Raw genomic sequence first — 25,964 nt, 5'->3', positions numbered from 1 at the left:
CCTTGCCCAACCAAGGAAGATAAGAGACAGGTCTGTAATTAGCTAACTCTGAGGGATCTAATGCAGGTTTCTTCAAATAAGGTCTAATAATAGCCTCCTTAAGACAAGGAGGCATCCTGCCCTCCCTCAGAGAAGCATTTATGATATTTACCAGACCCTCTCTGATAATATGACTGCCAGATGAAATAAGCCAAGTTGGGCAAGGGTCAAGAGAGTAGGTGGTGGGATGTACAGTTATATATAAGCAATATAACATTGCTTGTGCCAGTATAAAGTAGTTGTAAATGCAGCATTCCCAACAACAAAGTAGAAAGCACTAGAAACACATGTTGGCATAGCAACACTAAGAGCCATTTCTATAGAAGAAGGGCCTAATTTATATTTATATTTAGGGCCAATCTGGATCTGAAAAAGTTTTCTTTCTGTGGGATGTTCCCCAAAACACACGTACAAGGATGACTGTGCCAAGTGAAATATCACACCTTTATTCACACCGAATTTCCAGTTTGCAACAGCAGAGAGATAAGAGGTCCCTCAATGTTTTCTTCCTGGCACTATAAAATAAGAAACGTGTTGGCAAAAGTGATATCATGATTGCTGTGGTGGAGAACACTGTGCTGTTATTCTTGCAATGTTTGAATTGGGCCTTAGAGCAAATTCAGAGTAATTCCATAATACAACCATGATGCTGGGATTGTGCTCTTTTCTTATCGGGGGGGGGGGTGACTTTGAGCAGCCCCTCCCCCAGTTCTGTGAATGGCCCCATAATTTAAGACAGGGATTCTCAACGTTGGGTCCCCAGATGTTACTGGACTTCAACTCCCATAATCCCCAACCATAGGCCACTGGGGCTGGGGATTATGGGAGTTCAAGTCCAATAACATCAGGGGACCCAACATTGAGAATCCATGATCTAAGAGACGTACAGTAGTAGTACAGTAGTAGTAGAAAGGAAAATGGAGGGAATGCAGGGAGCAAATTCAGGTACAGATTCTTACACAGCGTAACAAAATTATTCAAATAACCAGACGGACTGGTCCCTAAGGAGAGGGGAAGAGTCAAATGGCGGATGGTTCCAGCTAGAGAAGGAGCCTTGCTGCTCTGCCCCTCCTTCTGCTGTGGAATGCTGTGAACTGAGAGACTTCTGAGAGGGGAGGAGCAAATGGCAGTTTGGTCCAGTCAGGCTCTCTCAGTTGTACAAGCTCCTTTTTCCATCTGGGGAAGCATCTAATTGTGCTATTTCCCCCCAAAGTGTAGTCTGAAGTTACACAGAATCAGCAAGATTGCAGCACTATAGGATTATTCACAAAGTGTCATTTGGAAAATCTTCTGGACATCATGGGAATTGGTCAGCACTACCCTAGAACAAGTAGTTGGTGGATTCAGCTCAAAGTTAATGAAATTGTTATCATCATCAGACATCAGCCTCCCCATCTCCACCCCCTGCAACATTAAGATTCTTAGTCCTGTTTGTTTCCTAAGTACTTTGGTTTTCGGGAGCCTTCTAGGATGTTGGCAGCCAACAACAAGTTTGAAGTGACAAGGAAATGGCAACAGCAATCAATATCCATATGGCACTAGCAAGAGCAGTAACAACAATTAAGAACCACATGGCAATATTCATGCTGCAAAACAACAAAATATATAATCCTGACAACCATTAACTTCAGTTGGGTATCTAGCCACAGCTGTCAGTTTTCACTCTGTTCTGCAATCAATCAACATTTCCAGATGAGTGAAAGAGTATCCAAAGAGAAAAGAGAAAAGTTCAGTCTCATAGCCAGCAATCTACCTTATTGCAGAACTGTTTAAGAAGCACACAAACACAGGAAAAACTCTTCATTAGAGATGTACCCTGATCCTTCTTCTATACTTCTGCCCACTGTCCCAATAACAAAGGTTTTGATTCATGGCTCCACAGAGTACATTTGTTTCCCCCCTGATTTTGATATCAGCTACTCACCATATTTTACTGAAATCTAATAGCTCAATCCCTAAACTCCCTAAACAGTTCAGGGGGAAAAAAACCCCTAAACAGTTCAGACATTCAGGCCTAGAATAAATGCCATCCACGTGACAAAGTCTGTCCTTAAGAGTTTGCATGCCAGTACCGCACACATAATGCCTCGTGTGAGACAGAAATCACCTAATATACATTATTCTTCCATCTCCCCGAAAGGGAAGAGTAGTATATATATTTGCGTGGGCAATTGTTCAACTCACATAAGCTGTCTACAATGAGACTAACCCTCAGAGGCATGCACTTTGCCAAGTCAGTTCCAGACTGGTCCCTGATCCCAACATATTACCACAGGCCCCAGTGTTTGAACTAGACCCTGTCTGAACTGAAGAACTTTGATCTGAAGAAAGGTTTGATAAGAGCAACCAAATATCAAACACAAAATACTAGACGGTCATTCACATGACTGAAAACACTGGTGAGGGGAGGGCTGGAGGGGAGGCAGGCTCCTCCCTGCCTCTCCACACACGATCAAAATGAGTTTGAAGACTCCGCCACTTGTGAGGAACACAAAGCATGTCACAGAAAGGGGCAGAGCAGGGAGCCGGAGGAGGAAGTCCTCTGGCATCCCTCGAAGCACCGCACCAGGAATGCACGCGCGCGCACACACACACACACACACACACACACACTCAGGTACCTGGGTAGAAGGGCATGCTCAAGGTAAAACTTGGAGCGTGAGGTAAAACCTCGATCTTGGCACTTCACACGAACAGCCCTACCCTGGCAGGGTTGCACAAGCCCAGGCAGGGTTGCTTTTGTGAATAGTTTTAATCTGAAACTTTGGACCTTTCTGTCTCCGAATTGCATAAGCCGATCCTGAGTTTATTCCTCTTTAGTGCCTGTACACAGCATTTCCTATGCCTTTATTCTGAACATATGTCATTTGATATATGAGAGAAGACCATAATTTGGAAGATCAATATTTTAACAACATAAATATGACAGATACCACTTCTCTCTTCATGAACAACAAAACCTGTTTCATTTTGGTTGGCTGGTTTTTAGCAAATTGATACCATTATACAGATACTATTGGCATACATATGCTAGAGAGAATTATTTTTTAATCATACCATCTCAATGATGACACATTGAAGAGCATGGCATGGCTACACCTTTTCCTTTCTTTCTTTTCTCTCTCTCTGGCTACTCCATACCATCACTGCCAGAAGCTGTTATGGAGGAAGTTTAAGGTACTGTAACTTTGCTGTCTCCAGCCACAGCCTTGATGTCTCCACTGCGACTCTGCTCTGTTCTGCACAGCCCAGGCTAAACCTGACTTAGCTCCTCTTCAGCTTCTAATATTGATGGTTTAGGTATGAGCACGGCAGACACTGAAAAAGGGAATAGTAAGCAGCAGCAGTTTCTGCAGGTGAGATGGGAGTAGCTGTCACCTGCTCAAATCCGTTCAAACCCCTTTGTAAATAAGGCAACATTATTTTAGAAGTTGGGTTCTTTGAGCAACAAGAGGTTACCCAGCTTTGTAGAACACATCATTTTTGCTGTGACTAAAAAATGAAACAAGCAACAATAAATATGCAGCTGCTCAGGATAGAGGTATACTTCGCAGTCCTTTCATTTCATCAGAAATATTCCCCAAACATCAGCAATACAAACATAGATCACAATCCTTGAAATCAATAGGAGCCTGGCAAGCAGCCTTAAACAAGGAGGTACTCAAATGTAATTGGGTTTGGACTGTGGAATATGTAGGCACTAGAACTTAATCCACTATACTGAATGCACTGCTGATGGGTGCTGGTAGCCACCCATACCATGGCAATTTCTTTTATAAATCTTCGATAACTTAATACTAACAAAATAGTGGGGCGATTCTCACAACCAACATAAATCGGGCTAGGAGAGCCTAGCCTGATTTTTGTTGGTCGTAAGAACCACCGGGCTCATAGCCGAGCCCGGTGGTTCTTGAGCGGGTAACCCGCTTGAGACCCCCTGCCAAAAAGCAGGTTTGCGGAGCGAGTGCTCCAGCAAACCTGCTTTTTAGGCTCATGAGTAGCCGTGGCGTGGCTTCGCGCCGTGCCTACTCATGAGTAGACCCCCAGCCGGGAGGCTTAAAAGCAGCATCCTGGCTCGGGGGTCTCCCCAGTATGCCTTGCACAGTCGCGCAGAGCATACTGGGGCTTGCGGGGGCCATGCGGCCTCCACTCCCCCTCGCCAGCTCCATCTCAGAGCCGGCTGCCCAGGACTCCCTGCCCGCTCCTGAGCAGGGAGAGTGGGCTTTGGCCATTCTCCCCGCTCACCAGTACAAACCGGGTCTCACTGATCGTGAGACCCGGTCCAGTGGATACTCTGAATTTGATGTAATCCCAGGAAGTCTTTCTGGGGAACCATTGCTCATTTGTCTAGGGATCATCACAGGTTTTGCATCCATACCCCAGCTGATCACCCTTATTCAGAATCCCAGCACCAGTAGGTTCACAACATCCAATACGGGGATCTTGAAGGAGTTTGAGAAGAGAGACAGAAAAATCAGGTGAGTCACAGGCATTACTCCTGATGACTTGCTACCTTTTTATTTACCACATTGATGAATATTTGTATACCACTTTTCAACAGAAGTTCCTAAAGAGCCAGTGTGGTGAAGTGGTTAGAGTGCTTGACTAGGACCAGGGAGACCTGAGTTCAAATCCTCATTCAGCCATGACACTTGCTGGGTGACTCTGGGCCAGTTATTTCTCTCTCAGCCTAACCTACTTCACAGGGTTGTCGTGAGAAGAAACTTAAGTATGTAGTACACCGCTCTGGGCTCCTTGGAGGAAGAGCGGGATATAAAATGTAAATGATGATGAAGATGATGATAAAGCAGTTTACATAGAAATAAATAAATTGCTCCCTGTCCCCAAAGGGCTCACAATCTAAAAAAGAAACATAAGATAGACACCAGCAACAGCCACTGGAAGGATGATGTGCTGGGGATGGATAGGCTCAATTGCTCTCCCCCTGCTAAATAAAGAGAATCACCACTTTTTAAAAGGTCCCTCTTTGCTCAGTTAGCAGAAGATTCTGACATTATTTATCACCATCTGACATACAGAGGTGTTATTACAGAACAAAATGTAATAACTCTTTCCTTAGTACCCTGAAGCAATTCTAGACAAAAGGGATTTGAAGCAATGGCCACATTCACACATAATGTCGAACTACAGTTGAAGTGGCCAGAGGTTCCATGCGAATGCAAGCAATTGGAGTTTGGCATGGCAATGAACCCAGGGTTTCAGATTTGGAACTCCATTCGGATCCCTTAGGTTGTAGTGAGTTTTGTTGCTGCAACCCGAGGTTGGAAGCAGCCTGCGGTACGTTCAAATGTGGAACTGCAGGCTGTGTCTCCTTCAACCAGAGTTGAGGGAGGAAGCTCCACCCTCAGCTCCAGCTGTGATTGGCTGTGTGAGCTGTCCTTCAATCAAAGAGGAAGCCTGCACAGCTAGTTCCCCTTCCTCTCTTCAGTCTCTCTGACTGCAGAAAGGAAACTCTCTCTTACGTCCCGATTCCAATAGGAGAGTGGGTGAAGAGGGAGCCAAACAGCAGGTCCATTGGACCCAAGGTTCTGCATTATGTGTGAATGCAGCCATTGTCTCTCCTTGCCAGTCCAAGATCACTAGCGCGGCGGTGGGGGAAGCATGACTAGATTGGGCAATGAACAGAATTACATTCTGATACACTTCTTGAGAAATGCACATGGACAAATGAAGGTGCTTTATACTATGCCATGGGTCTGTCAAGCCTCATTCTTTGCTTTTGACTAGAAGCAACTCCACAGCAGATTGTTTTATGGTCCTGCTTCCCAAGGTATTTTTAAAACCTGGAGATATTAGCAATTAAACCTTCTACGTGCAAAGAATGTGCTTAACTAATGAGTTGTGGCTTCTCATGGTGTTTTTTGTAACTGATTGGTTATAACTCCTGTTATTCAAAAACAGGAAATTATATTATTCCATTATATAACTCCTGTTATCCAAAAGTTCAGCTTGATTGACATTTGCACAAAATGGATCAAAATCAAAGCATTTTTCAGATACAGTTAAATGAATATACAATTCATCACTAAAATTTCCAGCACAGTGTAAACAAGTCATGAAAATAAATTTGCTTAGAAAATGAAAACAGTATTTAATTTCATTTTACAAGTTCCTTTAGCATTATGAACAACTGTACATGCCTTTATTTAGGATGCTTCCATGTTAAACCTAATATCACTTTCCACATTCCATGATTACAATATTTTATAAAAATAGAAACAATATTGAATATCACTTTATATGTTTCTACTTAGGTACCTCCTGTATACAGGGAATACGTGATCAGGAGATAAAGAGACCCCTTTCTAAGATTATGGAACTTGCTCCTTTTTATCTTGGAAGATATTGTACTGTGAAATCTGTTCTTCTATATAACATATGCATAATGGTCTTATACTTGGAGAGGAAAGCTGGTCTTGTGGTATCAAGCATGACTTGTCCTCCTAGCTAAATAGGGTCTGCCCTGGTGGCATATGAAATGGAGACTAGGAGGCTCTTCACGTGATTAGTGTGAAGAGCCTCTAGGGGGTTTGTGGGTAGAGCGGGCTTAGCCTGCTCTCCTCACACATGAGAAGACAGTCTGCTTTACGCAGCCGCAGCAGCTGCCCACACAAGTGCCGGCCCTGTCACGGAGCCGGCCAGGGCTGGGGAGTTCGGGGGCCACGCGTACCCCGGAAGCTCCAGCATGCCCTGCACGAGTGCACAGGGCATGCTGGAGAGACCCCTGAGCTGGGAGGCTGCTTTTCAGCCTCCTGGTCGAGGGTCTATTCATGAGTAGCCGCAGCACAGAGCCGCAGTGCAGCTACTCACAATTTTAAAAATTGGGTTTGTGGAGTGCTCGCTCCGCAAACCCAGTTTAAGGGGAGGGTTACTTTGGCGGATTAACCGCCTGGAGGCCACTGGGCTCGCCTGCGAGCCCAGTGGTTCTCACAGTCAGGAGAAATCGGGCTAGGCTCCCTTAGCCCAATTTCTCCTGATCGTGGGAATAGCCTCTAGAACAGGGGTTCTCAACCTTGTGTCCCCAGATGTTGTTGGACTTCAACTCCCATAATCCCCAACCAAAGGCCATTGGGGCTGGGGATTATGGGAGTTGAAGTCCAATAACATCTGGGGACCCAAGGTTGAGAACCCCTGCTCTAGAAGTATGAGCACTGTAAGATATTCTCCTCAAGGGATGGAGCCACTCTGGGTAGAGCAGAAGGTTCCAAGTTCCTTCCCTGGCTTCTCCAAGATAGGGCTGAGAGAGATTCCTGCCTCAACCTTGGAGAAGCTGCTGCCGTCTGTGAAGACAATACTGAGCTAGATAGACCAGTGGTCTGACTCAGTATATGGCAGCTCATATGTTCCTGTGTCCCTTTAATCCAGTATTGTCTATTCTGATTAGCAGCAGCTCTCTTGAGTTTCTTTCTCAGCCCCACTATATGAAATCTTTTAACTTGAGATATTAGTAACTGAGCACAAGACCTTCTGTGTGCAAAATATATGATCTTGATCTATCACTGCTCAATGGCTCATATACAAATGGATTGCTTATTATAATTAATTACATACCTCAATGACCTATGAACTTAAATAACAATTATACATGAAACATGCATCTTAGATACGGTGCAAGTATTTGCCAATCATTCCCATATAAACTAGGAGGAAATAAGTGAACATCATTCCTTCAGCCTATGGAAACTGGCAGTTTCCCCATCCTCCTATTCCACCTAGACAATAGGATCTGTGACATAAGAATTTCCAACATTCTGTAAGTCAGTCAAGTGATCTGGAAAACATCTTCCTCTGTCCATCATGTAATGCATATAACAGTAATGTGTAGACAGAGCTAATTAGTGTTACGCCTGTATAGACAGAGCTAAGACAAACTATGTAGCTGTGTAGACTAGTGCTAAGGCAAACAGGGCTATGCTTGTACTATTAATTATATACTAGTTTACATTTGCAAAATAATTTTAAAGTTTATTGTGTTTGCCATCAGAAGGAATATGTAAAGCAGATCACGGTTTTTCTCATATTACATATGGGTAGTGGAAACTGAATGACAGTGACTCCCTCAACGTCAAAAAAATCCCTCATAGAAGGCAGGTTCACTCAATTGTTGCCAAGTCTGTAAGCCAGGAACCTCCAGTTCCTGGGGAACATGCGCTCCTGGTAAGCAGGACATGTGAAGTCACTAGGAACGTGCACAGATGCTTTGTGCAGAACCAGTTCACCTCAAACCAGGGCCAGTTCAAAGATTTGAACATAGACCAAACTAGAAGTGGTCCATGATCAAACCAGGCCTGGATGAAGTGATCCAGTTCCGCACGGTAATGGACAGCTGGGCAAGGGCAGCAAGAAAAAGCTGTTTACCCAGCCTGGCACAGCTGCCCCCACCACTGCACACTGCCGCTCACCCTCCCAGTGCAGCCCCAAACATGCTCCCCCCTCCTTTACTGAGCTGCCACCAGCAACTGCTTACCCAGGCAGGGTAAGCAGCTTTCCCCCTCTCACGCCACCCTGAACTGGCTGCCCTTTACAGTCCCCCACCCCTGTACTTGTAAAGGAGAATTCTCATTGGATTCCCCTTTACAAGTATATCCCCCGAACCAGTTTGGCCCAGTTCGATGGGGATATACTTGTATTTATATAAGCTGAAAGTATTTGGCCAGCAATCCAATTCACCAAACTGCTTCCGTGAAGTTACCAAACTAGAAGTTACCAAACACTGGTTCCCACGCTGGGTTACTGAGACTCTACTGAGATTCCCTGCCCCCACCCCCAACCTCGAATCTCAATTGCAGCAGTCAGCCAAATCTCTATAGAATCTTGGGAACTCTAGCATAGGCACTGATAGTTCACGCTACACATGACATGCCCACTAGGAGCATGCACATACTGGGAACCAGAGCTTCCTAGCTAACTGATTTGGTGGTGATCACATGAATCCACCCAGAGGAAGAACTTGAATCAGATCTCCTAGAATTCTCTGTCTATCACTGGTATATATGAACAAATTCAGTAATAACCATAAGCTCTTTTAATGTTCTGAAGTACTGATGGATTTAGAAATGCATGTCTCTATAGTTTTACAATAAAATATGAAGGAGGAATTTCTTTCTGCCTTTAGAAGTATTCTGGAAGAAGCACTGTCAATATTAAATTTTCAAAGTTCTTAATTAGTAGTTAGTAACTGGATATTAAAAGTTTAATTCAAAAAATATTCTGAATTTTTCTTTTAAAATTTAGTAGAGGGCAACACACGTGTACATACATGTGCACATGCACACGCACATGCACACTACCTACTTAGGTTCATAACTGAGCTCAGAAACCCAAACTGTTTCCTGCAAAATAGCTTGATTTACTACAATCCCAATATTGAGTCAAACTGGAGTCCATCATGCCCCTGATATCAGGAGTACAATGAGGTGGTTCATCCCAGCGAGCCTCTCTCAGCTACTCTTAGTGCTCATAGCAACTGGACTGCAAACTAGCATGCCAGACAGTATAGCAGGCATGCTCAGATTAGACCCCCCCACCAGCTATTTTTGAACTACAACTCCCACAATCCCTAGCCTCAGTGGCCAATAGTTATGGGAGTTGTTATAGGCCAACATCTGCAGGAGGGCCGAAGTTGAACAGCCCTGTACTAGAGGGAGAGATAGAGTGCTCCCTCCCTTTCTCCTTCCCATCACTGTTGCTACAGCAAGCAAATTAAGCAAGAGTGTTTGGAGATGTGTGGAGACAGAAAGCAGGGAGGTTGGATAGAAACCAGGGTTGTCTCCAGCTTTAGACCAGATTAAAATCCAAGTCAGAGAAGAACTCTCAGAGCCATCATGCTTATGTCGTGTTTGAGGAAAGCATTGTACTTCACTCAGGTCTGATATTTTGAAGCCATGAATTATGAACTTGGTGACATCACTACTCCTATTATGTGTAATTCATATGTAATCATATTTTAATAATGTGCATATTTGTTCCACGTGTTACAATTCATGTAGAACTAATTTACCAGGAATATTTATTGGAAGTCATGAAGACTCTTGGCATTCCTTTGAGACAACAAATAGAAATAGTCTTCCCAATATATATTCTCCAAGTTTACTAGAGAAAAACTGCAACATACCTTCTATTAAAGTTTTCCTTGAGGTGCATGTGTACATGAGAAGCTAGCCCAACAGGTTTTTGACACGATCACATTACTTGCTTCAAAGGATAACATTTATTTTGACACAAATATACAGGGATCTTTGCTGCTGTTGACACTGCCCTTTAATTACTCTACTACTCTGTTAGAATGTACAAATCATTAACCTGGTATGCTTGATCTTAAAGCAATTTGTATTGAAACCCACGTGAATACAAGCTTTTTGAACCAGCTTAGCTCCATGGAAGTAAGTGAAAGTCTTATGGTTTATTTAATTTAACTGACTTCAGTACCACCACTCAGAATTAATGTGGCAATCTAAGCATAATTTCATTAGCATCAATGGCTCTTGCTTCTGAATTAACTAGGAAAGGACTGTAAGGTACTTCACATGTTTGTTGGCCAAAGAACGATTGCCAAAACTCATTGATTTTGAAAATCAGAGATATGCAGAACTACCCTGAGACATGTAACTAGTCTCATCACAACTCTTTTTACAGTCTTTGACATTTCTCATATCTTTTGTCTGAGCAATAAAATTTGGCAGCATATAATTAAAATCTGAAGGGAAATGGAAATACTCGGGATCAATCCAAAATATGTATCCTTAATGAACTCACAAAAGAACATGTTCTTAAACATTTTCAGTACCTACAAGAAAAGGTTAAATTTCTATTGCTGTTATTGCACTGAAGGTATTATTTGAGCAAGCAATACCACAGCAACACATGCCATCATAAAGAAAACCTATCAGTTTTCATCAGAAACAAACTTCTGTTTCAAACAGATCAATGAGCGCTGTAGATTCCTTTGTGGTACTAAGTTGTAGAAGACAAAATCAACTCTATTTTTGTAGTGGAGAGACAGGATCATTAAGGTGATCACAGTTAAAAAAAAAACGTGATCTAATGATGCACTTTGCTCAAATAACCAATAACTTACTTGTGAGACTTACAACTTCTAGGAAGCAGAACCATAACAACTCAAAAGGTAAAGGTTTTTGTTTTTTAAAAAATCCATATCCTCCAATTCACAGGAATGTACATACTGGTCTTTAAGTTTGTAAACATAAAAATGAGAGACTTACAAGAACTCATAGAAATGGAAGAAGAGGAATGACATTCTTACCACTGGGGTTATGCAGGGAAAGTTTATTTTGGGACCCTATTAATTGTGATTATTTTATATTTAATTTATCCTATTAGAATTCAGTTGTACTTTCATTCATTCCAGGACCCATTTGTAGGCTTTATTGCATTTCAAAATGCCAGTTTTGAGGAGAGGGTTTTGTTTTGTTTTGTTTTTTAAACATATTACTGACAACAAAAAGGGCTTTTTTGCCTAGGAGGGAAGAGAAGTGAAAATTGTGTCCTTATCCCACTTCCCTCATGCTGCAATGTGAGGCAAGCCTTGAGCGCAGCTAGCTCTTGTTCTGCCCTCTGAAGCCTATGCAACATGTGGGCCACTGTTTGCAACGTTCTGTACTCCTTATTAAGATTTGCATAATAAAATGGCTTACCACTTCTACTGTACTGATTGTTGTAACAACCGCACATGACAGGTCACTGTGTAGCATATACAGATAGGGGAACTGGAGCTCAATGGTAGTGACTTGTTTTAGGTAACACAGTGAATCTATGGCAGAATGGGACTTGAAGACTTACAGATGCAATACACTGGTGCTGTATAATCTGTACTTAAAAACAATATAGTGTAAGGGCCTCAAGTCCCACAGAATCTATTCAGAGGTTGTGATTCTTTGTACAATCCACATTTGGAACAAACCAATGCTTCCAAACCATTCCTTGAAAGTTCCTACATCTTAATCTTCAGCTTTCCTGAGCATGCTTTCCAATTTCCCTTGACTTCTGCCATGTTGCTACTTATTCCTGACTTTTAAATAAATAAGATTTGGAGGATCATAATAACTCTGTATTGCTTTCAGAGAATAAAAAAATAGCTGCTCAAGTTGCAACATAGTTAACTTGATAATGACGGAGGGAGGGAAGGACTTGTAAATATTATATAATTTGCTTGAAAGTCAAGCTAATCTTGCAGACCATGTCTACTAACGAATGGTGTCTTCGTTCTAGATAATTTTTTTAGTTTGATAACTTGTTCTAGAAATATAACATGTTATATTTCTGAGCAGAAAAAAGGACAATATAGTGGGAAACATATCTAACTCATCCTCATTTGGCAAAATCAAAAAGACAAAATCTTCCCTAAATGCCTAAACAATCTCTCCTTGGTATTAAAAAATAGGTATTGGTGGGAGTTGGAGAGGAACAAGAAAGTAAACTTTAATTTCTGAGTGAGATGAAATGAATGGAATGTCATTTTTCTCTATAGGTAAACAAAACTGTAAGTGCATGCATGCAGGGTTCGGCAAATGCTTTTATCTGCCAGAGTATAATGACCCATTACCCTTTGTTACATAAAATAAAACTTTCTGCTTCCAGGTATTTGCAGCTGCCAATGCAGACATGTGAGCATTTGCCAGTCTCCAATATTTCATAATGAATGAGCAGTCTTTTCTCATTCATTCAGCTGCCACTCCACTAGAAAAAAATTGCTAATTATTATGGAAGGTGAAATTCTTTACATGCATCTCCTCAGTTTATGAGGCAGACTTGCACAAGAAATGGGGCAGCATGCAGCAAAACTGTGGTCATTTTAATAGAAAAGCAGCAAAACTGTGGCCACTTTAACCACCCCCAATGCACGATTATGATATATGAGCTTCTCATTTTCCTCCTAGAAAACTTTTCATTAGGCAGGTTCAGACATCATGGGGAGCCAAGATTAAATCTTGGCTTTGCATGTAGTATCTTAGCCTTACTTCCTTTCACACATAAGGCTTGGCATTATTATTCTTTAGGTTGTGGTTAGAAATAAGCCAGGATCCAAACTAACGAATCCTGACTTATTCTAACCTAAGTTAATGAAATAGACCACAATCTGATCACAGACCTCAGGTTTAGGTAAATGTTTATTTCTCTGGCTATTCTCTGGTTAGAATAAGTCAGGACTGATTGGCTTGGACATCATGAGCAAACCGGACTTGTTTTTAACCATAATCTTAGTAGGGAAGATTATGTAGGGAAAGTAGGGAAGGAGGGAGTGCATGCTCCCAAAGCTAAGAGATGGTTCACAAAACCAAAGCTCAACCTTGGTTCTGTGTGACCATTAACCACTCAAAGCCTTTGGCTGATTATGGACATAAGAAGAGCTTTAATGGATCAGACCAAGGCCTCTCTGTTCCAGCATTCTTACAGTAGCTAACCAGACACCTATAGGAATCCCACACAGCTGCAGCACTGGAAAAAAATTGAGGGGGGGAGCACAAGAGCTGTGCCCCCCATGCCTGCCAACATGTCCCTATTTTCTCATCCAGGTGAATGGGAAAATAGGGACATGTTGGCAGGTATGATGTTAGATTTCTGAAACAGAAATTGGGGTACGTGAGGGAGGAACTGTTTGTTTGAGAGGGTGATTGTCAAATCGTGCCCCCTCCCAGAGCTATCCTTGTCTCCCCTGGAGCCACTCTTGATTCCACAAGCAGAAGATGAAGGTATATCTCCTTCCCCAGCATTGCTCCCTTACAACTGATCAAAGCTAAAAAGAATAGTAGGCATAGATAACTCATCCTCTATGAACTTGGATGATGAGTTAATTCCCTAATACCCTTTTAAAGAACTAATTCCCTTTTAAAGCCATCCAAGCTAATGGCCATCATCACATGTTGTGGCAGTAAATTCCATACATTGGGCACTGTGTGAGGAGGTACTTCCTTTTGTCCTTCTTAATTCTGCTTTCACCAGTTTTATTAGATCTCCTGGTTCTAGTGTTGTGAGAGAGGGAGAAAAAAGTCTCTCTATCCACTTTCTTCACAGCATGCACAATTTTATAAGCCTCAGTCACGTTCCCACTTAGTTTCCCTTTTTCTAAACTAAATAGCACCAAATTCTTGTAGATGCTATAAGATCTACATATATTCCACAAGATTCTTTCATTGTCCACAATAAACACCTTGCTGCTCCCCTTAGTGCAGGCCTGTTCAACTTCGGCCCTCCTGCAGATGCTGGCCTACAACTCCCATAATCCTTGGCTACTGGCTACTGTGGCAAGGGATTATGGGAGTTGTAGTCCAAAAATAGCTGGGGGGCTGAAGTTGAGCAGGCCTCTGTGTGTGGGGGGGGGGACACACAGTATGATGCATTAGTAGTTGCTCAGCAATTCTTTACGAGAAGGTGACCTAACTGTGCCATAACATTCAAGAAGCCCTATCCTATCATGTTCATTCAATGAATCAGGCTCTTCCTGCATTGGTGTTTCTCTAGAGAGTGTAACTTCAAAGGAATTGCACTTGAATTAAAAGTAAAGACCATGTACCTCCTTCTTCCATTCAGATAAGTGCTAGGACATTACAGTTATTCCACTTATCCCTCCTTCTTAATTCCTTCTCAATCTCTTGGAGATATATGACAGCAGTGGAGGCACAATACTTCTGTGCACCTGAGGCAAGGTGCCAAATACTGGTCCCCTCACATTGTTTTTTGTTTTTTGTTTTTTTTAAATCAATATTCTCTATATTTTTCTGGAAGCCACAGCCTCAGTTGCCTCTTAATTTTGTGTAGTGATATGCACGGACCACGGAGGTGCGGTCCAACGCCAGGCGGGGTTGCTTTAAGGGGGGGGTTGTACTTACCCCTCCCACCACTTTTCCCCCTCCGGCGCTCCAGTTTCTAGTAAACATTTCGGGGTGGCAGCGGTCCTCCCTGCCACCCCTGCCGCCTTGTTGTCTGCCCAAACCAGAAGTAACAGCCGCGCATGGCAGCACTTGCTTTCCAGGCAAAAATGAAGGGGTTTGCAGACTCCACGGCTGACTTCTGGGTGCGCAGAATGCTCGAGGGATGGGTGTGAGAACACCCCCCTCACCCGGATACAAGGGTCCCGCTGGCGCCAACATCCCTGTAACAGGTGCTCCCACTTTTTAACGATATTTGTTTTTCCAAATTTGAGGTACGGTTGCTTAGGGCTTCCTGCCTTGTGGCCTTCTTCGGTGCACTGCGAATCAGTGAGCTGGTTGCCTCCTCCAGGTCTGAAATGTCGGCGTGGGCTGCCCAGGTGAAGAGGGACAAGGTGGTGTTGCGCCTGAGGCGGGCTAAGACCAACCAGAAGAGGGGTCTGATGAGGGCCTTTGCCCGGTGTGGGCCATGGAGGATTACATGGCGGTGCGTGGGGAGGGAGAAGGCCAGTTGTTCCATCATGTGGATGCTACGCCCTTGATGCGCTTCCAGTTCTGGGCTCTGGTTAAGGAGGCTTTGAGGAGAGCAGGTCTAGACCCGCGGGTTTATGGCACCCACTCTTTTCAGATAGGGGCAGCATCTTCAGCAGTAGTGGCAGGGCTGCCCAAAAAAGGGAGGTGGAATTCATCTGCATGTCTCTGCTACATACGCCCACTGCCGAAGTGATGGCCCACAGAAGTAACACCCAATTTTGTCTTACAGACGGTCAGGCACCTCCTTTCCCTTTGCAGATACTCATCTATGGGCACAGCTATGTGTTTTGGGCTAGTCGCCGAGCTTGGCAGACCAGCTTGGGTACCCAGTTGGGCCTGGCAGGAGCAGTGGAAGTGAAGTGGATATGGCGCTGAGGAATGCTGTGGAACCTTTTCCTTTCGCTTCTAGATGAGTACATCACTGCAAAAGGGCACCACACATCTTGGTTGTTCACCTGGGAGGCAATGACTTGGGTTTGTTGCAAGGCAGGGTCCTGAGCCTGCAGGCAATCAAGGATTTTCGGGACCTGGCGGCCCGATGGCCTGAGATGCGGTTGGTCTGGTCTAACCTGCTCCCAAGGACATGCTGGAGGGGCCAAGGGGGTCCCCTGTGCTTCAATAGGGCATATAAAAAAGTGAATAAGGTGGTTGGAAGAGCGATCACCACCTTAGGGAGGGACAGTAATACAGCACCCTGACATACAAGTGCAGGATGCAACCCTGTGTAGAGGGGATGGAGTACATCTCTCCAAGCAGGGGAACGAGATGTTCCTCCGGGACTTGCAATGTGGTCTCCAAGAGGTATTAGCGGGGTGGGGAAAGTGGGGCTAAAGAGAGGTTTGCCCCACCTTCGTGGCAGGAGAGTGCGGGGGTTGGGTAGCTAGATTCAGGGATCGGTGTTTGGCTGGAGGGCCAGTTGGGTGAGGGGGTGGTCAAGGAACAGCCTTTCAGGGCTTTGACAGCCCGTAAGGTTGGGAATGGCCACCACCCGGGGGGTGGGCATTACTCACCAGCTCAGAGCTTTGATGGCTTGGGTTGGGGGGATGTCGGACCACCCCCCCTCTCAGCGGGGTGGAGCCCCGCAGTGAAAGGAGGTCAGGACTTGGAGCCTGACCAAATCAGGACCCAGCCCTTTGCCCTGGTGTGGGGTGCCCTTCACTAGGAAGGGCCACCACGCGAGAGGAGTATCCGCACTCTAGTTAATTGGGACCCCGTTGCAAGTGTCATTACCTCTGTACAATAATAAAAGTGGCCCTTATTTACTCCAACTATGCATGTCCTGTCTTCACTGGGGGCCTGGGGGTGCAATGCCACTTCCCGCCTCCACGCCCGAGCGGTGGGGTGGGGAGCGGGGTTGTGCGCCCGGCATAAAGAAGCAGGCACAGCAGTGCCATCTTGGCCCCCTCCAGGTGGCCAAGGCCTGGCCAATCAGGAGAGGGAGCCAGGGGAACATCTTAACCTGGCAGCCACCTAATGAGCAGTCTCTCTGCTGCCAGGCACCCACCCACCCTCCCGGTACTCAGTGAGGGATAGCCAGTCGCCTACGGGGCCAAGTAGGAATTCTTTGGGTCATGCCAGATTGGCTGGGGCATGGCCTTTTTTCGCCGACTTCTCACTGAGGCTTAGGAGCTGGGCCATTGGTAGCCATCATTACCTATGGGCACCGGGTGGGAGGTAGGCATCGGGAATCGATTGGTCATTTTGCAGGAGAGTGCGGGTGTTGGGTAGCTAGATTCAGGGATCGGTGTTTGGCTGGAGGGCCAGTTGGGTGAGGGGGTGGTCAAGGAACAGCCTTTCAGGGCTTCGACGGCCCGTAAGGTTGGGAATGGTCACCACCAGGGGGGTGGGTGCGACTTACCAGCTCAGAGCTTTGACGGCTTGAGTTGGGGGGGGTGTCAGACCACGACCCCCTTGGCGGGGTGGAGCCCGATGGTGAAAGGAGATCAAGTCTTGGAGCCTGACCAAATCAGGACCCAGCCCTTCGCCCTGGTGTGGGGTGCCCTTCACTAAGAAGGGCCACCACGCGAGAGGAGTACCCGCACTCTAGTTAATTGGGACCCCGTTGCAAGTGTCATTACCTCTGTACAATAATAAAAGTGGCCCTTATTTACTCCAACTAAGCATGTCCTCTCTTCATTGGGAGCCTGGGGATGCAATTGCTACTAATAATGGATCCTCTTGAGAAATAGACCAGAACACACACACTCTCTCTCCCTCTCTCCCTCTCTCCTACTCCCTCTCCCTCCGCCCTCCCCTCAACCAGATATAGATGCATATATAACTCTGTTATTTATTTCTAGTTTATGTTTTTCAGAATCCACAGTGGAAGTCCTAACAGTACAATAGCTAATCAACAGTGGATAGTGAAAAAGAAAAGGCAAATTTTTGTAAGGTATATGAATTCTGAAAACTCTTTGAAATCCAAGAATTATCTAGCTTGTTCTACATGTATCAGTGTGAAATAAGAATCTTAGCTAATTAAAATAAATCCTTCAATGGCAAGGAACTGAGATTCACAACAAAGAAATCCTATTCTGTATGAGAAAATTATCTCATCTTATTTTGTGAAATTACCACAAGAAAATACAAGAAAGAAAACTACATTAGCCCAATACTGCTTCTAATTAAGAAAAAAGTTGTAAAAATAAGAAAAGGCAATTACCATCTGGTTATTGTTTGAAATACAATTATTCTTGATCTTAGAAAAGAAAGAAAAGACCTGTAACATCTTTTAAAATCTGAACAGTTTTCTGTGCATTATTTTCTATAATTATCTTTGTTCAGAGGCTTTTTTATTAGAATAGTTGCCAATTGGTGTGCTCTTGGGATCAATAAAATACAAATAAAAGCTCATATTTATCTTCTGGCTCTTTCTAGACATAAACTTAGAAACAGCAGAGAACATTCTAGTTTGCATGGCTATATACTGTACATAAGATATGCAGATTTATGGAATTGATTTCATGCATATTGTGGTGTGTAACTTAATTTTAATGAGCTGATGGATCAATTAGTAGTCCTGTTAATAACTGAATACACAGGCTAACTTGAATTCTAAAAATAAATATCTTATATATTATACTGAAAATTAGCTCAGGTTTTAGCCAACCAATTTTACAGAAAACTAAGCTACTCTGTGGCCCCATACACAGTTTGGTATGTGGTAAATCTGCCAAATGATGGTTGGATTACATATGTTTGCAACTCATCATGGATTTACTGTATCAGACCTAGATATGCAACAAAATGGAGTGGCAGGGATCTGGACACTGGAAATATGGCGTGCTTGCCCTAGATTAATTTCCAATTGAACCATGGTACTATTATCACCCATAGTTCCTAGTGTTTCTAGATGCTGTTGGAAAAATGTGTGGTGGCATTCAGGGCTTATATTTTTTGGACTGTCATTCATCCTCTGACAAAGAGGCAAATGCCTCTAACCACATTGTTTGGCCCTGAATGGTTTGTTAAGAGGAGAGCAAATAACACTGTCTCAGTATGGATCAGGATGCCATAGTTGCCATGTATATATATATAAAAATCTAGAGTCATACAATACATGTAAAGTCAGGACTGGCTTGGCACCAAGGGTTATTGTGTTAGCAAATATGGTGGTTGCCAATTCACTCCAGATCCAATTCCAATTTCGATTAAACATCTCACAATTTGTCCATTTGACCAACATTAATTCTGGATTAACTTTAGCTTCCTGAGTTTTCCTCTGAATAAATTGGCCCCACTGTGGTTGCTTCCTAAATATATGCCAGGATGCCCTACATTTTATTATTTATCATGTTTTCATTCAGCCCTTCCTCTAAGAGACAAGATCAACACCAGTCGGTGCTGTAATGGAGCCATTTCATTCTCGCAACCATCAGAGGAAAGTTAATTTGAGAGACAGGGAGGTGCCCAAGGCAATTCAGTTTTTTTAAACAGGTGAGTGGGGATTCAAACTCAAGTCTTTCCAGTTCATGTTCAACACTCAATGTGTAGTTACAGAAGTGTGGACCAAGCTACCAAAAAATAGATGTTGAAGACAATGCAACACAGCATCTTCATTTCTATGCCTTGCCTTAGAATCAAAAACAGATGGTTCCCAAATCTTTTGGTATTAAAAAACTTGTAAAATTTTGCTGTCATGCAGTCCTCTCACATGCTGGTGCTGCCACCATGCACATAGAAGACCACTTGCTTGAAAGTCCCACACATCAAAAGCTCCCTCTGCAAGAAAATCATACATACCAGGTAGAAGTCTTTAGGTCTACCTTCTCCCTGATGCATAAACATGTGGAGGGAAATTTTTGGCATGAGGTACATTCAAATGAGCCACACACAGTAGTGCACTTTGAGGTGGTACACTCATCTGAGAAGGCTGTATCATTGGAAGATTCACATGTCCGAATCGGTTCCAATAATACCATCAAAAGGTGGAAAAATGTGCAGTTTGAAAACATGTTGGGTTTGCTCTTTAAAAACAACAACAAACTAACCTGGAATAGGCTGAGGTGTTAACACCACTGCAGGGAGTGGCCTGGGGGCAGCAGCTGGCCTAGATAAAGCCACAGCTACTTGATTTGCCATAACCAGAGGCTTCTCGTGTCCCTGGAAGATTCGTAGCTCCTCAGGATGCATCCATGTTGAATCCAGATTGAATGCATTGTTTAAATAGATCTGTCCAGAATGGGAGGAAGAAAAAGAAAATATACTTATGGTTCACACATTTAATCAACTGATATTGTCTCTTTAGTTCAGGGGTTCTCAAACTTGAGTCCCCAGATGTGGTTGGACTTCAGCTCCCATAATCCTAAGGCCTTGGCCATTGTGGCTGGGGATTATGGGAGCTGGCCTAACCCCATCTGGGGAACCAAGTTTGAGAACCCCTGTCTTAATCTATTTAACATTCATTTAATCTCCCGCCCAATTATCAGATTGCCCCAAACCACTTCAGAATTTCCAATTATTTTAATTCAACATCTCCCCCAGTGATCTGATGTCTATGCAACTCTTTGTATAACAGCAGTTTCAGGCGGGGTGTGTGTGTGTATTTAACATTTTGGAACAGAAAATCATTGCACTGATGGATAGGAGGCAAACACAGCTGTGATACAACTTACAGTGGGTGAAGTCCTGCCATTGGTTTTAAATAGGTAAATACTATTTATTTCTGTGGGACATGCATGAAAAACGAGGTGTGGTAACTCATCTCAATTCACTAGATTGCTTCTTTTACATCAAGGGAAGCTACAATAGGAGTGTGTGAGCTGGCTTGCTTTGAGTTGGGCTTGATGTCAAACTGGCTTGGCTCAACAAGTTCAGGGTCAAACCGGACCGGCCTGTGCTGCTCCAAGTTCAAACCAAACTGGGCCTGGTTCAAACTGAACCAGTTCAGAGCTCTACTGGTAAAAGGGAATCCAGTGAGGATTCCTCTTTATCGGTAGAGGGGTTTCCCTAAGGGTAGAGCTGGTGGGAGGGGAGTCAGTTAGTAGCTGCAAGTCCCATTGGCAGGGGTGGCCGTGGGGGCATTGGCAATGGCTCCCTCCACCCCTTCTCTGGGCCTTTTCTGGCCCATTTTGAGTCTATGTGCATGTGTGGAGACCATTTCAGTGACCTCCATGCATGTGTAGAGGCCATTTGCATAACCACACTAATGGCCTCTGCACATGTGCAGGGATCACTAAAAGGGCCTCCTCGCATGTGCAAAGGGCTGATCCAGACTGGAGAAGGCCCGAACTGCCTACTCTGTGGATGGCTGGGGGGGGGAGCCACTGCCACGCCCCATGGCCACCACCACCAATGGGTCCTGTAAGTAGTAACTGACCCCGCTCCCACCTGTTCTACTCTTAGGGAAGCCCCCCTACCCCTTTACTGGTAAAGGAGAATCCTCACCAGATTCTTCCTTACCAGTAGAGCTCTGAACCAGTTTGAACCGGTTCAGCAGTTGAACCAGACCAGGTCAGGTTCAACTAGAACCCAAACCAAAATGGCAAAACCAGTTTTATGCACATCACTAAGCCACATAAGTATAGTGGATAAAGCACTCAATAAATAGTTTTAAGTGTCACTGTCATATGTGATTCATTTTGAATTCAAGGTGGTCGTAAACTAAAACTACCTTTCTGCCAACACTGATGCTGCATAAAATACAGAACCAGCAATACAGTCTTTATTTACAGTACATAATACAGGCCGTTACTAAAGACAATGGCTGCCATCCTGACTAAATTTACAAAAGGAAGTCCTACTCATTTCTAAGTCCTATAGAGTAACTCCTGAGTAGTACTACTGAGTAAGTCTGGATGTCAGCCACGGTTTGTAAAACTGCTCTGTTAATACCACCTGGAGGTTTGTGACTGACTTCCAGAACCAGACTGTATCCTAAGAAAAGAAAGCTAGTTGTGACTAAGCATCATTGATGTCAACAAGACAAATTAGTGGGGACTACTTAAGTTCCATTAAATCTAAATGACTTAAGAATCCTAATGGTCTTATGGTATAACCCATTATAAGTTTTTCTTCTTTTGCTGGTTTATATGAATACATACTTCCAAGATCGAAATAATTAAATGAATCACATGCACCAATGGTGGCTTTAGGCTTGGGTTTCTTCAATGATAGACCCTCATGTCATATCATAAACTGTCTTTAAACTGAGAAGAGTTTCAAAAGCAGTTTGTGATAATAACATTGGCATCTGCTGTTTAAAATTTTGAGCAGCAGTTTTAAAGTTTTTTGAAAAAACTCTCTTGCCACGCCTATACACTTAACAGGATTCATTCCATAACAGTTCTTTCTTTTATAGAAAAGGTTATGGATATTTCTGGCTCTTGATATAAGATGTAGATATTGTTGGAATGGACACCACACCATGGCTTGATTCCAAATAACTATGAGTAGAATGAGAAATGACTTAGCACTCTTATCTGAACTCTTACACCAGACCTAGTGGAAAACTTTTTGTCAGCACAAAGTTGCAGTGTATCATGGCCTGCATTACCGGGCAAAAAACTAGGGTGAATAAGGAAGCTCCAGGCTGTGGCATATAAATGATAATGGGGCATAACAAAGTTCTGAAAAGTCTCCAGCAAGAGCAAAAACCCTGTGCAAAGTCTTGTACAAACAGAAGGTCTGGGGCACTTTTTCACAAGACAAGCTCTTCCGCTGCATTGGAAACAGCTAGCAGAAGAGGACCTTTTAATCCAATCCATAACATATAAGTGGCCTATATATATTCATGGGGTTCCATTCTTGCCTAGAGGCACAAAAACGGAAACCACAAATAATGAAACCCTACCCCTTGGAATCTAGGGGTTAAGTTCCTACACACACAAAAGGCTAAAAATGGGGGTGGGGGGGTAAATAAGAGAAATAAAGTAATCTCCCATACTCTGCCTTGCTCTCCAGGTCTCCAACAATGCCCCCAACCCCCAATTCCTCCAACTTTCACAAAGAATTGTGGTATTTGTTTTTTAATTTTTTATTTTTAAAGAGCCACAAAATGGCTCTGCACTGTAAAAAGGCAGATGGAAATGACATCGGAGGTTTCCCCCAAGTATTTCCAGCCACTCTGAAACTGTGAATAGGTGAGTTTTAGCCCATTTTTATACTGCAGATAAAGAAACTGGTTCTCTAAAATCCATCTGCAGATACATGAAACCGTGGCTGTTGAAACCGTGGATAACAAAGGCCACTTGTATATTCCCTACTGATTTTCTTAATAAACAAAGAGCTGACCCAAATGTGCAGGCAGATACATGAGACTGCATGGAACTGTACTACCTTTAGAATGCACGTGGGAGATTGCTTCCTTGAAAACACACCTACTTTGAAAGCTCCCTGTACACGGAAAGCTAACATCAGATATAGGTAGATTAAGAACCCTTCTCCCCAACATGCTGGCTTTCCAGGGAACCTCTGAGATGGTGGAAACCACATCATAACAAGATGGTCCAACTTTGTGAGAAGATGAACATTTGAATTGCGTTTATAGAGAAGTATGTTTGAGTTATATGGCCCTCATACAACATCTGAAGTGCTACCATTTCTACATTGTTGTTTTAACAGGAAACTGATTTTTAATTTATTGTTATTAATTTTAATTTTTAATTTTATTGTTTAGGTATTTTAATGGTATTGTTTGTGAGCCACTTTGAAAGGGGAGTTATTAATATTTTAAAATAAATAAATAACCAACCTAGTAAATAAATAATAAGCATAGCCTCTTCTGTGGTGCTACGGCTAAAACTATCAGAGATTGCTTGCAATGTATAGATACAATTACTTCCAATATTTTAGTATATATTTAACATGCATGAGGTAAACTTCAAGATTTACCCCTGCCAACTGAGCAAAGCGGCACCTTCTTCTTCTTCTTCTTCTTCTTCTTCTTATTATTATTATTATTATTATTATTATTTCAATTTCTATACTGCCCTTCCAAAAATGGCTCAAGGCGGTTTACACAGATAAATAATAAATAAATAAGATGGATCCCTGTCCCCAAAGGGCTCACAGTCTAAAAGTGATGACTCCCTTATATTTAGCAGGGGGAGAGCAACTGGCCCTATCCGACCCCACACAGAGCATTCTTCCAATAGCTGTTGCTGGTGGCTGTCTTATGTTTCCTTTTAGATTGTGAACCATTTTGGGACAGGAACCATTTTATTTATTTAATACTTATTTTCTGTTTAAACCACTTTGAGAACCTTTGTTGAAAAGGGGTATATAAATATTCATAGTAGCAAACGTACCTTGCAATTTGGTAGCCTCTTTTCTATCCAGCTTTTCCCAGAATGGGGTGGAGCAGTAGTTGCATACACATGTGGAAAAAGAGGAACAAACTCCACACACGAAGAAGGTGAAAATCCAATGACTGGGGAATGACCGCCAAACAGCCACTAAAATAAAGTTGTATACATTTAAGAATACTCTGTAATAAATGTATTCATATAGCTCAAATCATGTTTTTTATTGTTGAGGTTTTTATTCATACCTCTTATATTTACAACAGTATATATGGCCTATGTTGCAACTGTATATACGACAATATATATGGTGCAGTGTTATTTGGAACCAAGGGCACATACAAGAGAAATTCTATTAAAAAATAGCAAATATATAGCAGGTCAGTGAAAAACAGTTGGAATCAGACTAAAGCAATATGGCTATAACTTTTTTTTGGCCTATGTTTTCAGAACACTATTGTGCATACCAAATGTCACCCTGAGTTATGCTTTGGAGGAATCTGGTGGGGATGAGTTATCTCTATTTGCTTCCTTATCACACCTCTCCACTATGGCCCACTTCCATCCTGTTCTGTGCTGCACAAGTCCTCCACTTGATGAAGCAGTGATAATATTGGCTGTTGGGACTACAGCCATGACAAAACACAGGATTGCACTGGTGTGATGTCTCAGACAGCTCTCAGTACTCACATGAAGCTACAGGTCATGTACCTGCACAGGTACAGCAGTAGATATCTGTTTATGTGTTTTCACTTGATGTTGTAATGCTGTGTTGTGAACTGCCCAGAGAACAATTTGTTATGGGGCATCTAACAAATAAAGTTGTTGTTGTTGTTGTTGTTGTTATATGCTACATCCAAAACTCCTGTTTTCCTGCACAGCAATTCCTATTATGTTGCTGTTAAAAATCAATGCATCATTTTAAACCAAGCTAGGTATATGACACACAACATAAATACACGGAGACTTTGAGATTCCACAAGATAGACAGCCTTCAGCAAGTAAGCTATCTTTGTGCAGGCAATGGCAAATCAAAGACAGGCAGTGTGGAGGTGGGAGTGGGGAGTTCTGAACCTTGCATTTTTTAAAAAGAAGTTATTTATTTATGTATTTACTTACTTACTTACTTACTTAACTAATTTCTGTACCTTCCAAATCTCATGTCTCTTGGTGGTTTACATTATTAGAGAAATGTTTCTGCATTTCAATCCAATTTCATGATTCTCCTAATTAATAAATTTCCATTCAGTACTATTGTGTGCACTTCATCCCTATCCATGATAGTAAAGTGCCTGTGAACATTCCCAGCTTTTTTTTTTAATTTGATTATTTATTTATTTATTTATTTATTTATTTATTTATTTATTTATTTTAGACATTAGTAGAGAGCTGGAATATTTTTCCAAAGAATCTGGAGCTCAACATTTAAACAAACTAGATCTATGTCAGAAGCATTAAACATCATACATAACTAATACAAGAATTAAAATAGTCAGTGAAATCTAATCCATGTATTTAAATACTTAAGGCTAGTCTTCAAGCTGAATATCCAGAGCCTTATAATCCCATTAAATAACTGGGGGGAATCATACAAAAAGCGTTGATGAAGTTTATTGCTTAAATTAATATGTGATCAAGCTCTGTTCATGTCTGTTAGAGAATAGCAAAGAACATCAGAGCAGAAGACAATGAATATAATTGCTTACCCCAGCATTTTCTTTAAATGTCTACTGACATTGTCACA

General features: G+C 42.7%; 1 protein-coding gene across 3 annotated transcripts in view; it reads right to left on the bottom strand.

Moving 5' to 3' along the window:
• The window catches only part of TCERG1L (transcription elongation regulator 1 like), a 277,404-nt gene that overhangs the window by 249,539 nt on the left and 1,901 nt on the right, over positions 1-25,964 (bottom strand). For all 3 annotated transcript variants that reach the window (XM_053312335.1, XM_053312332.1, XM_053312334.1), the window contains exons 2-3: positions 24,227-24,373; positions 19,970-20,150 (exon numbers count right to left, since the gene is read on the bottom strand). In XM_053312335.1, the coding sequence (XP_053168310.1) occupies positions 19,970-20,150; positions 24,227-24,373 (328 nt within the window). The remainder of the gene's footprint in view (positions 1-19,969; positions 20,151-24,226; positions 24,374-25,964) is intronic.

Source organism: Hemicordylus capensis, chromosome 3 (assembly GCF_027244095.1).
Source record: "Hemicordylus capensis ecotype Gifberg chromosome 3, rHemCap1.1.pri, whole genome shotgun sequence".
Lineage (NCBI taxonomy): Eukaryota > Metazoa > Chordata > Lepidosauria > Squamata > Cordylidae > Hemicordylus > Hemicordylus capensis.
The sequence above is the reverse complement of the archived record's forward strand: the minus strand, read 5'-3'. Positions and strand labels throughout refer to the sequence as shown.